Source organism: Microcaecilia unicolor, chromosome 13 (assembly GCF_901765095.1).
Source record: "Microcaecilia unicolor chromosome 13, aMicUni1.1, whole genome shotgun sequence".
NCBI lineage: Eukaryota > Metazoa > Chordata > Amphibia > Gymnophiona > Siphonopidae > Microcaecilia > Microcaecilia unicolor.
The window spans coordinates 71,757,717-71,774,637 of record NC_044043.1 but is presented as its reverse complement, the minus strand read 5'-3'; the positions used below and the strand labels follow the sequence as shown (position 1 = coordinate 71,774,637).

Sequence of the window (16,921 nt, the reverse complement as noted above, 5' to 3'; positions counted from 1 at the left end):
AAGCACGTGTAACGCTATTCTATAAATCTCACCTAAAGTTAGGCGCAGTTTATAGAATACGCGTAGCACCCGTTCCCATGACTAAAATTTAGCCGCGACCATTTATGCCAACTAAAACCTGGTGCAAATGCCCACGCTAACTTAGGCAAGGATTGGGCATATTCTTTAACAGTGTGTGTCATTTTAGGAACACCCATGACCTGCCTATGCCCCTCCCATGGCCTCATCCCCTTTTGAGAGCTGCACGTTAGAATTTATGCACACCCCTTACAGAATTTGCTTAGAAAGTTGCACATTTAAATTCCAATTAGTGTGATAAATTGCTTGTTAGTGGCCAATTATCGTCGCCGATTGGCTTGTTAACCAGTTAAGTTGCGTGCACAGTTTGGCCACAGTGCCAGATCTGCATGTGCAACTTTAGATACCATATATAGAATTTGGGGACAAACCTATTACTAAGACTAAACTACAGTGTAGTAAATTTAAAACAAATCGGAGAAAATGTTTCTTCACCCAACGTGTAATTAAACTCTGGAATTCATTGCCGGAAAATGTGGTGAAGGCAGTTAGCTTAGCAGAGTTTAAAAAGGGGTTGGACGGTTTCCTAAAGGACAAGTCCTAAACCGCTACTAAACGGACTTGGAAAAATCCAAAATTCCAGGAATACATGTATAGAATGTTTGTACGTTTGGGAAGCTTGCCAGGTGCCCTTGGCCTGGATTGGCCGCTGTCGTGGACAAGATGCTGGGCTCGATGGACCCTTGGTCTTTTCCCAGTATGGCATTACTTATGTACTTATTAACAGTAAGCTGGTACCCTGTTATTTTCAAATAATGGTAGTGTTACAGGGCAAACATTTTTGTACACGTGAAAATCACTGGGTGATCATGCTAAAACGTCTGTAACTTTGCCGTGTTTAAAAATAATCTCATTCCACTCAGCACATAAATGTAAATAGAAACAGCAATTAAAGCTGTAAAATTTCAGGTTGAAATTCCAAACGGTTGCTGAGAAAACAGCAAAAACCTCTAGGGTGGTTACTTTTTTTTTTTTTTTTTTGCCTCATCCTGTATATACCCCAGGATTCTATAATGGTTGCTTACATTTGGGCACAGATCCCAGATCCGCATGCAAAATAATTTGTTAATGAACTCCAATGATTTAATTATTGGAACTGACAAGCACTTAATTGGCACTAATTATGATTAATGAGCTCCAGTGATTTAATTATTGGAGTTAAGTCACTTTATTGACACTAATTGTGATTTGCGCGCAGATCTGGCTGCACACTATTCTGTAACTGGGTGCCTAAATTGGAATGCACGCAGCCCAAAAGGGGGTTTGGCCATGGGAGGGGCATGAGTGGGTCAGGGGCGTTCACAAGACTAGGCACAGTGTTTTAGAATAAAAGAGATCCAAGCCCAACTTGCACGCCAGGATTTACACCAGGTGTCAGCAGGTGCAAGTCCTCGTTGCCCAAAGATCAACATGGAAATCTATGCTAAGCCAAGGGGCATAGCTAGGTGGGGCCACGGGGGCATGGGCCCCCCACACATTTAGCCCTGGCCCCCTCTACTTTTGACCCCCCCCCCCCACGACCCTCCCCCACCACTTTCAACCCCCCTCCCGCCGCCGCCAGGTACCTTTGCGTGCAGGATGTCAGGAGTCAGGACTCAAACAGATCAGCGAACACGCCGGAGACCGGCATTGAAGAAGACCGGCTGGCGGGGGTTGGGGACTCCCGCCAGCAAAGGTACCTGGCAGCAGTGGCGATGGGGGAGGGTTGGGTTGGTGGAAGGAGAGGGTCGGCGGCAGCGGCGGGAGAGGGGGTCAAAGGTGGCGGGGTAGGGTCCGGGTTGGCGGTGGGAGGAAGGGTCGAAAATGGCGGGGGAGGGTCGGGGTCGGCGGTGGGAGGGGAGGCGGCGGTGTGAGGGGGGGTCAAAAGTGTCAGCGGGCTGGTGGGATAAAATGTGCCCCCCCACCTCAGGCTATGGACCTCCCCTCCTGCCGAAGTCTGGCTACACCCCTGTGCTAAGCACTAGACAATAAAGGGCACCCATTCTGGTGGGCCTTTTCTTGAATACTGCTGAGCGCAGATTTTTCCTGGCAACTCATTTTCGGTACTATTTATAGAATCTGGCCCATGCTACATATTAAAAAATCTTCAGGAGGTAAATAGAGATTACAGAATATTTCGCCATACAAAAATCTCTCGTACAAGATTGAAGACAATTCAAAAGTTCTTACCAAAAATACCGAAAATATTTATTCAAAAAACCTGTCTGATTTGATCCTTTTTATTAAGATCTTCACTCCAACGAAATCGAAACTCTGTAACCTCTCTTATAATATGTAAGCCACATTGAACCTACTGATGGGTGGGGAAATGTGGGATACATATGCAATAAATAAATAAATAAAGGTTATAACCATTTGACTCTTCTTTATTACAGTTCGTTGTAAATCTTGCTCCAATATTTTTCAATCCTTTTGTTTTTAAAACACAAGATGAGTTGAGAAATTTAAAGCACCTTTTATATATTCAGCCTTAATGTTACATTACTCAGTCTCTCTGAATCACCCCCATACCAACAGGACTTGTTTCACAAATCAAACTCGGGTATACATATAAAGTATTACGTACCATGTAAAATGAGTTTATCTTGTTGGGCAGATTGGATGGACCGTTCAGGTTTTTATCTGCCGTCATCTACTATGTATACGTTACCATAAAAATGGCTTCCTCAGGGTTGTTGGGTTTTTCAAACACACAGGCGAGTCAGGCAATTTGTTTCAAAAATGGAGCTGTACTATATAGTGCAAGACTTCATAAAAAAGTAGATTGTATAAGCAGTAGAGGAAGAGAGAAGTAAAAAAGAAATGTGATAACCAGTGGGACGGGACACAAAAGGAAAGAAAAAAGGGTTGAGATGGCCAAGGAGAGGAGAACTTGCCACAGGAGTCGTATATTGTAGTAAAGTTTTATTTACAGATTGACCCGAAATGACCGTGTTTCGGCTAATGGCTCTGTCAGGGGTTCTATTAAAATTTCTATATATAAAAGGCACCACCAACGTTCTAAATGAAGCCTCCAGTGGGAAGTATGAAGGGGAGAGATATCCGGTTTCCCCATGAGTGTCTGCCCCGCCCTCGCTCTCTCTGTAACACAAACAGAGAAGGAAAACACAGCAAAGCACGAAACCAAATCGCTCTCTCTGTAACAGTGAAGGACTCCGAGGGGGGAGGGGACAGACAGCACAGGGGAAGGGAGAGAGGGCAGGGGCACACACACTCCCACATGCACACAGAAGAAAACCTTGCTAGCCCCCGTTTCATTTGCATCAGAAACGGGGCTTTTTTACTAGTATAAAATAAAATCTTATGTAAATAAAAACCGCATGAGATATATGAACTAAAAAATATGTAACAACTAAAAAAAATGTCGTGTATATATATCCTATATAATAATACCTCCAACGTTCTATGAGCCTGGCTGCCTGTGTCCGTAACTTTGGGCTCCGAAGCACCAGCTGACGTCACTGGACACATTACACCGAAAACCCAGGGGACGTGATCAAGTTGGAATCTGTTTGTGTGTGTATGTCAGACGCACGAGCACAAACTGATTCAAACTTGATCACGTCATTCGTCCACACCGCGTGGCTGAAAAGAGAAGACTTCGGCTGGCGGTGGTTGGGGTCCCCCGCCAGCACAGGTATGCGACGGCGGCAGGGGAGGTTTGGCGGCGGGAAGGGGGGCTTGAGAGGGTAGCGACAGGGTGGGTCCAGGGGTCAGGAACTCCGAGGGGGGGGTCTGGAAATTGTAGGGAGGGGGGGGCCTGCAAATCGGAGGGAGGAAGGCAGGGAGGTGGGGTCTGCAAATCGGAGGGAGGGAGGCAAGGAGGTGGGGTCTGGAACTTGGAGAGCGGGAGGGAGGGGTCTGGAATTTGGATGGAGGGAGGGGGGTCTGGAATTTGGAGGGAGGGGGTCTGGAATGGGGGAGGGACGGGTCTGGAATTCGGAGGAGAGGACGAGAGGGGCCTTTTCTACTAGTATGTATATATATATATATATATATATATATATTTAAAATCAAAATATTCATTTATCAAATGAGAATATAATGTAATGGCAGAACATAAATAAATGAACTTAAAACACATGAAACCTTTTTGGAAACCTTAGTATAGGTATCATCAATGTCCCTTATACCTATTATAACAAAAAAATGATAACTAAGAGGGTCTCCTTTTACTAAGATGCTCTGGCGGTTTTAGCTCATGCTAAAAATCTTCTGGTGCTAAACGCTAAGATGCTCACAGGAATGTACCCCCCGGATTCTATGTTATGTGCCTAAAGATCGGCACCAAAATTGGCATAGAATCTGTAACACTGCTCAATAGAAATTCTTTTGTGAAACCTAGACGTCCTGGGATGCAGGTATAAATCGTGACATTGATTTTTATTAAACTTTGAACATAATACAACTTAACATGGATAACGGAAAGCATCCCAGTCCCTCACAGGTAAATAGCCGACAACATACCTCTTATACCACATCCCACCCCTCCCCCTCCCCCTGCCAACATGATCAATAGTACCAGTCTACCAAAACTAACAAAGCAAGGAGCAGTGGCATACCAAGGGGGGGGGGGGGCGCGGTGGCGGCGGTCTGCCCTGGGTGCACGCCGCTGGGGGGGTGCCGCGCGCCTGTTGGCTCTTTGTTTTCATGCTCCCTCTGCCCCGGAACAGGTTACTTCCTCTTCCGGGGCAGAGGGAGCATGGAAACGAAGAGCCGACAGGCGCGCGGCACCCCCCCCCCCCAGCGGCGTGCACCTGGGGGGGGTTCTTTCGCCGGGGGGGGGTCGCGCTGCACCCGGGGGGTTATTTCGCCGGGGGGGAGGGGGCAGTGCACTCAGGGGGCGGGTGCATCGGCGATCCGCCCCGGGTGTCAGCGTCCCTAGGAAAGCCACTGGCAAGGAGCTCTTTTAGTAACTTGCATTAAGCACTAACATATAGGAAAATAGCTTACCATAAAATCAGGGGCGTAGCTAGGTGGGGCCACGGGGGCATGGGCCCCCACGGATTTAGCCCTGGTCCCCTCTACTTTCGACCCCGCCACCGCCAGGTACCTTTGCCAACCTTTCCCCAACCCCCGCCAGCCAAAGTCCTCTGAAGCGCCGGTCTCTGGCGCGTTCGCTGATCTGTTTCTGTGAGTCTTGACTGAGTCAGGACTCACAGAAACAGATCAGTGAACGCGCTGGAGGTACCTGGCAGCGGCGCCGGCGGGGGAGGGTCGTCGTCAGAGGTGGGGGGGGGGGGGGGGGGTTGAAAGTGGCGGGGGAGGGGCGGCAGGGGGTCATAATGTGCCCCCTCACCTTGGGTTCTGGACCCCCCTACCGCCGAGGTCTGGCTACACCCCTGCATAAAATGCACCAAAATAATTTGTGATAATTTGCCCATTAGTGTGCATTATCACACATTTAAAAAACATTTTTTTTCATGAAGGGGTATGTTATGGGTGTGGAAGCGTTATCCAGCTAGCCCATTCACATTCGCGTGTGCTAACTGGATAATGCAGATTTAGGGGTCATTTTACAAAGGCACAATAGCATTTTTAGTGTGCGCTAAAAATAAGCATGCGCTAAATGCTAGAGACACCCACAAATTCCTATGGGCTTCCCTGGCATTTAACATGCGCTAAAAACGCTACCATGCCTTTGTAAAAGACCCCCTTAATATGCAAACAGTACCTCCTAACTAGGAGGCGATAAGAGCTCCTGCACTAATCTGTTTGCAGGTCTCATGTGCTAATGGAAAAATTAGCACAGGACCTGAAAAAAGCCCTATTTTGGGGGACGCATTTCTTAATTCTTTTTAGTAAAAAGACCCCTGAATGCACACTATGGAATGTTTGTCTGTACTGTTCCCCTTTGCTTAGGTAACTCTAGGAAGACGGAGTAAAGCTTTGAGAAAGGGGGGTTGTTTTCTCGTTCCCTGACTATAAGACTGTCCTTTGCGTTTCCATTTCCCTGCAGGCATCACATTCATTATGTTATTCCTTACGACGGAGACCAGTCGGTGGTAGACTCCTCCGAGAATTACTTTGTGACTGATAATGTCACCAAGCAGGAGATTGACTTGATGCTGGGACTTCTGCTTGGCTTCTGTATAAGCTGGTTCCTGGTCTGGATGGATGGGGTGCTTCACTATGCTGTTCGAGCATGGAGGACGAGTCGGCCGTATGGTAAGCTGCAATCCTTCCTATATTGAGGTGATTTTGTTTTGTAGCATCAAATAAGCGAAATTGCATTGTCTGAGAGGAATAATCCTGATACATAGGATGGGGACAGAGGGTCGCCTCACATCCAGTGATTCTTTTTTGATAACACCCTTGAGGTCTCTGGAGGGGAATAAAATGGGGCAAGAGGGGAACTGCCTTTTGAAACAAGAGGATCACCTTCGTCAAGAATAAGTCAAAAAGTCTTATATCTGGGTGTAGGCTCCAGCTCTGTGGGCACTGAGCACCCCTAGTATTAAGCAGCCTCCTTCACTGAGTCCATGAAGGGTTAATTTGTGTTGGATTTGCACCCAGTTGTTTTGAAAAGTTGGCTCCTGTGTATCTGCATAGATTTTGCTCTGGGCTGCTGATAAGAGGGTCTGCTGGATGTTTGGGTGAGCTCATTTCTTGGGGGCTCTTATACAGAACACAAAACCTGAGGTACTTGCTTTGTCGCTAATCTGTTTTCTTCCTTGTCGGCCATTTTTTGTTGAACTTATTCAACAGAAACTTCCATTTTGGGATTTGGTCACTGCAGGTGGCACATTGTGTCTGCTTCTCTGTTGGGATTTTTAAGCATTATTCTCCCTGTCCCTTGTCATATTTCTGTGTATGCTCTGTAGTCAAGCTTTGAAAATCCCTGGCGGGTGTTCTGAAGAATCACAGGTGAAAACAGTTGGGTGGTCACGGAATTCACTTCATTGTATCTCCTTGAAGAAAGTGAGATATACCTCTGTGATTCTGAAATTACAGGGCTATGTCTTCTCAGACCATTAGCCCTTTGCTAGATCTGTTCTCTTAGTATACAAACCCTTAGATTTTTGCTCAACCCCCTCTCACTTTTACAGCCATGACGCCAAGCCCAGAGATGGAGAGAGAGCCATCCCTTGAGAAGTAACGAGCAGCAGCATTAGTGAAAGGCAATGCTACAGAAGCCATGGTCTCTACCTGTGGCTATCTGTCGATTTCAACAGTTGCTCCATTTTGCCGACAGACCTAGAGTTGAGCATAGGCAACACAAGCAACTGCCTAGGGTGCCAAATTTTGAAGGCATCAAACACCTGAGCTAAACAGCAGCCAGATTCTGCTAGATTTGGGACTGTGCTCTGTGATATCCAGGGGAGTAATCTCTACTCCACATAGCCCCCTGGTCCTGACAGGGCCAGGGATAGAAATACTGGGGCCCAGGGCAGCAATTTGGGAGGAGACCCCAAGCTGGCTGGCAGGTTTCACTTTCTTCTATTTTGCACAGCTTTGGGACCACCTAGAGCATGAGGGCCAGAGTAGGGTCACCGAGAGACTAGGCCGGGCCCGGGGCAAAGCCACCCCCGGGGCTCTGCCCTCGCTGCCCTGCCCCCCCCCCCCCCCGAGGTCGCTGCCGCCGTTCCCCCTTCCACCCCCCATGAGGTTGCCACCACTCCCCCCCCCAAGATTGCCGCAGCCACTGCTCCCCCTCCACCCCCCCGAGGTCGCCGCCACCGCTCCCCCCTCCATCCCCCCCCGAGGTCACCGCCGCCATTCCCCACCCCCATCCACTACTGGGCCGGGCCCACTGCATTGAAATCGCAGTCTCACCTCCGTGAAAGCAGCGCTGCAGGCAGCAGAACGCCTCCCTTTGGCCCTCCTGCCTTCGCGGAAATTACGTCAGATGAGGGCGGGACACAGGGAGGGAAGGAGGGCCGCAGGGAGGCGTTCTGCTGCCTGCAGCGTTGCTTTCACGGAGGTGAGACTGCGATTTCAATGCAGGGGGCAGACGGTCGACAACGGAGGGCGAGTGGGACTGCAGCGCCAGGCCCGCCTTGGAGGCCCAGGGAATTTTGTCCCCCCTGTCCCTCCTATCGGCAGCTATGGGCCAGAGCAATTGCCCTGTTGCACCTCCCGGTCCTGCCTATGGAGTATTCACTAACCAAAATATGCAATAATGCAAATGCACAGTAGAAACAAGTGCATAATACAAGAGCAGACTGTGTGCAAATGCTGCCAGACTAGTTACGCTCAAATAAGCAGCTTTACAGCAGGGGCGTAGCCAGACTTCGGCGGGAGGGGGGTCAAGAGCCCGAGATGAGGGGGCACATTTTAGCCCCCCCCAGCCATTATTGACCCCGCCGCCAACTTTGACGACCCTCTTGACCCCACCCTCCTGCCGCCAACTCTCCCCTGCCGCCGACCCTCTCGACCCCCCTCTCCCGCCGGCGCTGTGGGCTACCTTTGCTGGCGGGGGACCCCAATCCTCGCCAGCCGAGGTCCTCTTCTTCCCGCGAAGGCTTCGTTCTGTTTCTGACGTCCTGTACGCTGATCTGCAAGGCTTCGTTCTGTTTCTGTGAGTCTGATTCCTGCATGTACAACATGCAGGACGTCAGAAACAGAACAAAGCCTTCACAGGAAGAAGACCTCCTCGGCTGGCAGGGATTGGGGTCCCCCGCCAGTAAAGGTAGCTCAAGGTGACAGCGGGGGAGGGTTGGTGGCGGGAGGGGGGTCGAGAGGGTCATTGGCAGGGGGTCCAGGGCCAAATCTACAGTGGCCCAGCCCCCCTGGCCCCACGTAGCTACGCCACTGCTTTACAGTGAAACCTATACTGCTTAGTGCTTGATCTAACTTACTGTTTTTTTGGGGGGGAGAAAAAGACCTCATAAAGAGACCCATCAAGGGTTCATAGCTACTATTATGGACCGTATAGATATTTATCTGCTGCCATCTACTATGTTACTGTGATATTATAATGTTGGCATAGTACCTTTCATCGGTCTTAAAAGAAATTCCCGTTTTTTTATTCTCAAAATATGCAAACTCAGTTATCTATATTTTAAAAGTCATGTGATGGTCAAAGTGCTGCTGTCCAAAACACCACATTCTGCAAGAGAAAACACTGAAATAAGCTTTGAAAGTCCACAACAAAAGCTGGACTTACAATTCAAAAGCCTCCCACGGTTCACTCACAAACCTTTCTGATCATTTCTCAATTCCTGATGTCAGATGTCTTCAGCTTGGTTGGTATCATAACCTGTTTTGGATAGCAGCACTTAACCCCTGAGGAAGCATCACCGATGTTTATTTATTTATTCATACTTGTATCCCACAATTACCCAAAAATGAGTTTCGGTTCAACGTGGCTTACGTTTAGCAGTTGTTAGAGATTACGTTGATTCAATTACATTTACAAGGTTGTATGATGCTTTGTTTTACAGTGGTTGGCAAGATAACTATTCATGCTTATGGAATACTCGTTGGGTGAAAGGGTAGCCCCATTACTACTTGGCGTTTTGACCACCACATGACTTTTAAAATATAGATAATTGAATTTGCATATTTTGAGAATAAAAAAAGGGGAGTTTTTTAAAGACCGATGAAAGATCCTATGCCTGCCTATGGAGGCTAGCCTTACTTGCCGAGCCTTCAGGAAAGGAAAAAGTACCTTTATGAGTGGTACAAGTGGTCTGCAAATCCTATTAGAAAAATATTAATGTCTGTAAATTACTCCCCCTAATTTCCACTGTAATATACATTTGTGGAGCTCAGTCTGAGTTTAAAAAAAATCATTCACTTGCAAAATGATAAAAATTATAATGAGGAAAGCTGATTGACTCATTTTCCATATTTCCATTAAAATTCGATTAATTTCTTATTACAGTCCCCACTGCAGCCTGCTCAGGAGATTTGAGAGTTAGGGGGTCTGTCTGGCTGCTGCAGGAACATGTCTTACAGTGCACAGAATGACAAGTTGAGTTGGTTTTCCTGCAGTGGTATCTGACTGCCAGATGGGGTCAGTGCGACCCTCACAGCCAGAGCCTAAGGCATGAAATCTCCCAAAAGGATGCAGTTGAACCTGGCCAACTGAAAGAAACAGTTTGGCAGATGCTGCCCCATCATATCACTTTGATGTTGATAATGAAAAGGCTTCTAAAAAATGAATTAGGTTTGGTTCTTTTCCAGTGTCCTTGAGGAGAAAGCAGCTCATTGTGCTAGGATTCCCGCTAGAGCTGCTGGCTTCTCAGGCAGAACTCTACACAGATTCAGAGAGATTACCTTGAGCCTGTCCTTTATACTCCACTCCCTCTTTAATGGCTTAGGACTTGATTCACTAAGATTTTTCTCCCGCTTTGTGACGGGGAAATAGCTTAGTGATTTGGACCCTTACTGTGGGAAATGTCACCTTATTTAAATGCTCCTGAACAACTGTTACAGCTCAATTTTTACATGGAACATTGAGATAGAAATCGAGACAACCAGGTCAGAACATTTACAGGTCGCCCAGTATTTTATAAAACTCTGCCAATTGTACAGCCTTTTGTAAAATACTATAAGGACATACCAAGGTATTTACTGGCATGTCTAGAGGGAGCAGTGATTTTAAAGTGAGGAGCAAGAGCGTTCTGCTCTCTCCCATTTGTGAGTGGATGCCAGTTGGGGACCTGGGCCCCCCCAATTTGGGTCCAGGTCCCCAAAGTCTGCTAGTTTGGCTGGTGGGGGTCCCCGAGCCCTGCCAGCAGAAGGTTTTCTGCAGTGATATTCGCCACTGCACTGCCTGCCCTGCTTTCCCCTCCCTTGCGTGCATGCTTGGTTTTAATGAAATTGAGCATGCGCACTCGGGCGGGAAAGCAGGGCAGGCAGCACAGCATGGAGTATCGCCGCAGGAAGGCATCTGCTGGTGGGGCTTGGGGACGGAGAGCTGTGGGGAGGCAGGACAAAATGTGCCCCCCTCCAACTTTGGGCTCAGGGTCCCCCCCCCCCCCCCCCCCCCCCACAAATCAAGGTCTGGCTATGCCTCTGGTGAAAGCAGCTTCTTAAAATCACTGTTCCTGACTGCATTGATCACTCCCACTCCCAGACACCTCATGATACCAAGCACATGTTCACCCCTACCCCAAATACTCATTACACCCCATTGCCAATCACACACCAGACAGAAAAGACTCCCCTGCTCACCTTGCAGACAGATCACCCACCCCTGGCTCTTATCAGGGGTTCCTGGTGTTCTAGTAGGAGCAGGAGTGATCCCCAGGCATTCCTACTCCGTTTGGGCCCAGGTTCAAAATGGCACCCTTGACCCCCTAGTGGTAATCTTGTGGTACTGCTATTAGGGAATCAAGCCATCAAATAAAGAGACTTTATAATTCTTCAGAAAATCTTAAGTAGTCTATGATTTATTTACACCATAATTTGATCCACAGTTTTGCCTGCGAACATGCTGTCCTGCTCCTGGGTGTGATATGCAAATTGGAGCTGAGAAATAAGGCCCAGCTGGGAAGAATAAATTTCTCGCTGGCTAAAAGCTTGTCGATATGGGCTGTACTGTGGGACAGCAATCCGTCACCATGAGCATCACATGGTTTTCAGCTGCTTAGACAGTGGCGTATAAGAGCACAGAGAAAAGGCCTGTCTGTCATGTTGAGTGATGGCAGAAAAATAGCGGCTTGAAAAGGCCACATCTGTCAGGAATAGAGGCTTTTGAGCTGAAGTCGGAGACTGCCATCCACCTCTCCCCCCTGCTTAGGGTTCTCAGCTGGTCCACACTGAATCCATAGTCAGTCCTTCACACTCATGGATAAAAAGCCTTCAGATAGGCTATTTCGCAAATGAATCATAGTGAGTCAGATTGCGAGCTCCTGAATTTTTTTTTTTCTGATAGTCTTCCAGAATTGTACTGACAACCATTTTTTTTTTTTTACAGAAACATCTTGTATGATCACCATTTTGAACACAGCTGCTGTTGCTGTTCCAAAATTTTGCCCTTCTGTGCACTGAGACATAGGGACCCTTTAACTAAGGGGTGCGGTAAAATTTTTAGTTACCATAGCTCAACACCGGACTAGCTGCAGATTTAACATGGTACCTATGGGGTGTTCCCAGTACTTTCTACTGCAGGTCATGCATAAAAATTCTCATTAATGCGTGGTATCAGCTCCCAGTTAACGCAAAAGCACTTACCCCTGGATTCTGTTTATGGTGTGATCTTGGGATGTGTGACAATCTTTTGAAGTGGCATCCACCTCAACACCCACCACGCTCTGGCATTGCTTCCCGGCTTCCTTCCCCGAATTTGCCTTCTTTTCTTGCTTTCCGAAGTCGGGGTGGCAGCGGTTCCCATACGCTGCCCTACCAGCAACCCCTTCTCTCTTATGGCCCGCTTCTCTGATGTACTTCCTGTTTCCTCAGAGACGGGGTGGGCCGCAGTAGACAGAAGGGGCCAGGGCCGGCGGCAGGGCAGCGTATGGGAACTGCTGCCACCCCGACTTTTGGAAAGCCAGAAAAGAAGGTAAATTCAGGGAAGGAAGGAAAGGGGGGGGGGGGAGATGTCAGATGGGGGGAAGGGGAGGCAGGCCATCCCCTTGCCTCAGGTGGCAGACTGTCTTGGGCTGCCCCTGAGTGTAATTTAATTGGTTAACGAGCCAACCAATTATTGGTGTTAATTGGCACCCCATTAGGATTTGTGTGAGCACCTGCTGTGCACTATTCTGTAACAGAAGGCACCCAAATCCCATTGCATGCAACTCAAAAGAGAGCATGGCTGCTGGAGGGGCACATAGCCGCCGAGAGGGGGGGCAGGGGGGACAAAATTCCACGGGTCCTGGCCTCCAAGGGGGGCCCGGCGCCGCAGTCCCACCTGCCCTCATAAGTACATAAATAATGCCATACTGGGAAAGACCAAGGGTCCATCGAGCCCAGCATCCTGTCCACGACAGCGGCCAATCCAGACCACGGGCACCTGGCAAGCTTCCCAAACGTACAAACATTCTATACATGTTATTCCTGGAATTGTGGATTTTTCCCAAGTCCATTTAGTAGCGGTTTATGGACTTGTCCTTTAGGAAACTGTCCAACCCCTTTTTAAACTCTGCCCAGCATCCTGTCCACGACAGCGGCCAATCCAGACCACGGGCACCTGGCAAGCTTCCCAAACGTACAAACATTCTATACATGTTATTCCTGGAATTGTGGATTTTTCCCAAGTCCATTTAGTAGCGGTTTATGGACTTGTCCTTTAGGAAACTGTCCAACCCCTTTTTAAACTCTGCTAAGCTAACCGCCTTCACCACTTTCTCTGGCAACGAATTCCAGAGTTTAATTACGCGTTGGGTGATGAAATCTTTTCTCCGATTTGTTTTAAATTTACTACAATGTAGTTTCATCGCATGCCCCCTAGTCCTAGTATTTTTGGAAAGCGTGAACAGACGCTTCACATCCACCTGTTCCATTCCACTCATTATTTTATATACCTCTATCATGTCTCCCCTCAGCCGTCTCTTCTCCAAGCTGAAAAGCCCTAGCCTCTTTAGTCTTTCTTCATAGGGAAGTCGTCCCATCTCCGCTATCATTTTAGTTGCCCTTCGCTGCACCTTTTCCAGTTCCACTTTATCTTTCTTGAGATGCGGCGACCAGAATTGAACACAACACTCAAGGTGCGGTCGCACCATGGAGCGATACAACGGCATTATAACATCCTCACACCTGTTTTCCATACCTCTCCTAATAATACCCAACATTCTATTCGCTTTCCGAGCCGCAGCAGCACACTGAGCAGAAGGTTTCAGTGTATTATCCATCGTCGACCGTCTGCCCCCTGCATTGAAATCGCAGTCTCACCTCCATGAAAGCAGTGCCGCAAGCAGCAGAACACTTCTCTTCAGCCCTCCTTCCCTCCCTGCGTCCCGCCCTCGTCTGACGTAACATCCGCGAGGGCGGGACACAAGGAGGGAAGGAGGGCTGAAGGGAGGTGTTCTGCTGCCTACAATGCTACTTTCACGGAGGTGAGACTGCGATTCAATGCAGGGGGCCCGGCCCGGTGGCGGACGGAGGGGGGGAGTGGTGGCGGCGACCTCGGGGGGGTGGAGGGGGGGAGCAGTGGCTGCAACGATCTTGGGGGGAAGCGGTGGCGACCTCGGGGGAGGTGGAGGGGGGAGCGGTGGCAGCGACCTCAGGGGGGGGTGGAGGGGGGAGCGGTGGCAGCGACCTCGGGGAGGCGAGGGCAGCAGGGGTGGGGCCCCGGGCCCGGCTCAGTCTCTCGGCGGCCCTGGAGGGGCAGAGGTGTCCTGAAAAGGTTCTCGTGTTGGTACTGAATTCTGGATTTCAGCATTTAAACCAGGTTTCAGCAGGCATAAGTCTGGCACCCAAAGTTAAGGTGCAAGAATCTGCACTAAGTGCGATTCTGTAAAGAGCGTGTGCACTTTATATAATCATACTTAGGGAAGATGCACTAAAACAATCATTAATGCCCGTTGCTTACCGATTCCTTATCGAATCAGTAAGCAACGGGAATGCATCAAGGAAAGGAAATGCAAATGAACTGCTCGTTGTAGCTCACTTGCATTCTCGGAAGCCAGTCGGCCAGTCGAGCATGTGCAGAGCAGCCAAGCGTTATGCTGGCTGCTCTGCGCATGCCAAATACATCCAAAAAGTGCCTAACACCCATCTAAAAAGAAAAAAGAAAAAGCTGCGTGTCCCAAGTGCTCATGATGGACTTAAAATTTTTTTTTTAAGTTATGGCACCTTCGCTATGCCTGTGGCCATCCCTGCGCCTCCCTGTGCCGCCCGGGAAAAGGAATACGCCGCGCCGCTCACCCCCTCCACGACCTGCTGCAGGAAAGCTCCGGGAGTTCCTCCCTTCCATGATCCCGGCTCAACCGCCACCCCTGAGAGCCCACCTCAGGCAAGAAAAGTGCAGGAGAGCGCAGTTGAGGATGTCCATCGTCCACGTCTTCAACTCCCGTCCATCTTCCGCCCCTAGGTCTCTCTCAGCCAATCACAGCGCGTTTAGCTAAAAAAAAAAAAGGGAAATGCCCTTTTGTGCGTGGCACGGTTTACTACTTGCTCATTGAACTGGCTTGAACCAGTTTAAAACCCACGTTAATGGCTCGGTTTTTTTTTAGTGCATCTACCCCTTAGTGCCAATCTTTTCCAATGCCCATTTTTGAGCACCATGTATAGAATCCGGCCCTTAGCACCTCCCATTTATGAGGTGGTAGGTGGTGCTGCATTAACTCCATGTTAGACCGTTAACTAGCAGTAAGTGCAGCGCATTAACTGTCAGTTCCTTCCATGCCTACTCTCCAGTCATGCTACGCCTCCTGACACAAAAAGCACTTAATCCTGGTCTAACATGTAGTACCTGCTAAATTACCACAAGGTCTCTTAATGTGGTTCTGAACTAGCACTTACCGGGCATTAAGGCTAGTGACAAAACCCGCTTAAGCAGTACTCTATAAGCCGCGCCTAAATGTTTGCTGCAATTTTATAGAATAACGCTTAAGCAGAGAGGTTGTGCATAAATTTAAGTGCCACCATTTACACCAATGAAAATGTAGTGCAAACGCCCACACCTAAATTTATGCGTAGGGCACCCCTATTCTATAATTTCGCACGTAACTCAAAACCACACCCCCGATCCACCCCGAAACACCCATGACCCTCCCATTTCCACACTCCCTTTTTCGGGCGATAAGTAAATTTTAGGTGTATAAGTCCCAATTAAATCTAATTAGTGCCAATTATTGCTTGTTAAAAGGCCAATTATTGGCACTAATTGGCTCATTAGTCTATTAAGAATTGTGTGCGGAAATTGGGGACGTGCCTAAAGTTGTGCATTCAATTTTTGGCAACTTCTATGGAATCTTGGGTAAATGCTTAACATGAGGCCCTGTTTCTTAATCTGTGCTCAAGGCACGTTGATGTTTTTAGCGCACATTTTGTAGGCGCCCACAATATTCCAATGTGCAAGCACTAAAAACGCTAGCGCACCTTAGTAAACAGGGCCCATGGTTTAGTGTCATAGCCCTGTAGTCCCTGACTCCCATGTAGTGCAGCCCTGTAGAGCCCTGTAGAGCCTGTGGTAGGGGTTAAACAATGTTCTTTAATAGTCGAGATGACAAGTGAATACCGTCCTGCACCTTCACAATTCTAGAATGCTGAAAAACTATATTTTTCAGCATTCTAGAATTGTGAAGGTGCAGGACGGTATTCACTTGTCATCTTGACTTTTAAAGAACATTGTGTAGCCCCTGACGCAGCCCTGTTGGGCGAAACACGGCCAGTGTCGGGCTGATTTGCTTATTTGGTTGTCATTTAATAAACTATATTTTTTTGATTGATTTGCTTTTTTGTCCTTCCATCTTGGAGCAGGGGCGTAGCTACGGGTGGGCCCAGGCCCACCCAATTTCAGCCCAGGCCCGCCCAGCGCCAGCCCCAGCACCCATTGCCGGCCACTGCTGCTTTTCCTGTTGAGCAGCAGTGGCCGGCGCTACAAAAAGAAGAAGCGCTAACAGCGCTAAGGACGAGAAATGTTTAAAAAAAAAAAAAAGCACGGCACCGGCAGGCACTGTCTCGGCAGCCTTGAGGCATTGGCTGCTGAGGCATTGGCTGCTGGCTCGCAGACTCCTCCCGTCTGCGGGAGGAGCCTGCGAGCCAGCAGCCAATGCCTGCCGGTGCCGCGCTTTTTTTTTTTTTTTTTAACATTTCTCGTCCTTAGCGCCGTTAGCGCGTCTTCTTTTTGTAGCGCCGGCCCTGCTGCTCAACAGGAAAAGCAGCAGTGGCCAGCAATGGGAGCTGGGGCTGGCGCTGGCATGCAAGGCGGGCCTCGTCGAAGAAAAGAGGGAAAACATGGAAGGATGGGGAGAAAAAGAGGGAAAACATGGAAGGATGGGGAGAAAAG

General features: G+C 48.7%; 1 protein-coding gene across 1 annotated transcript in view; it reads left to right on the top strand.

Moving 5' to 3' along the window:
- Positions 1 to 16,921, top strand: part of TMEM240 (transmembrane protein 240) — an 83,649-nt gene that overhangs the window by 49,661 nt on the left and 17,067 nt on the right. The window contains exon 3 of the mRNA XM_030185875.1: positions 6,038 to 6,246. Within this exon, the coding sequence (XP_030041735.1) occupies positions 6,038 to 6,246 (209 nt within the window). The remainder of the gene's footprint in view (positions 1 to 6,037; positions 6,247 to 16,921) is intronic.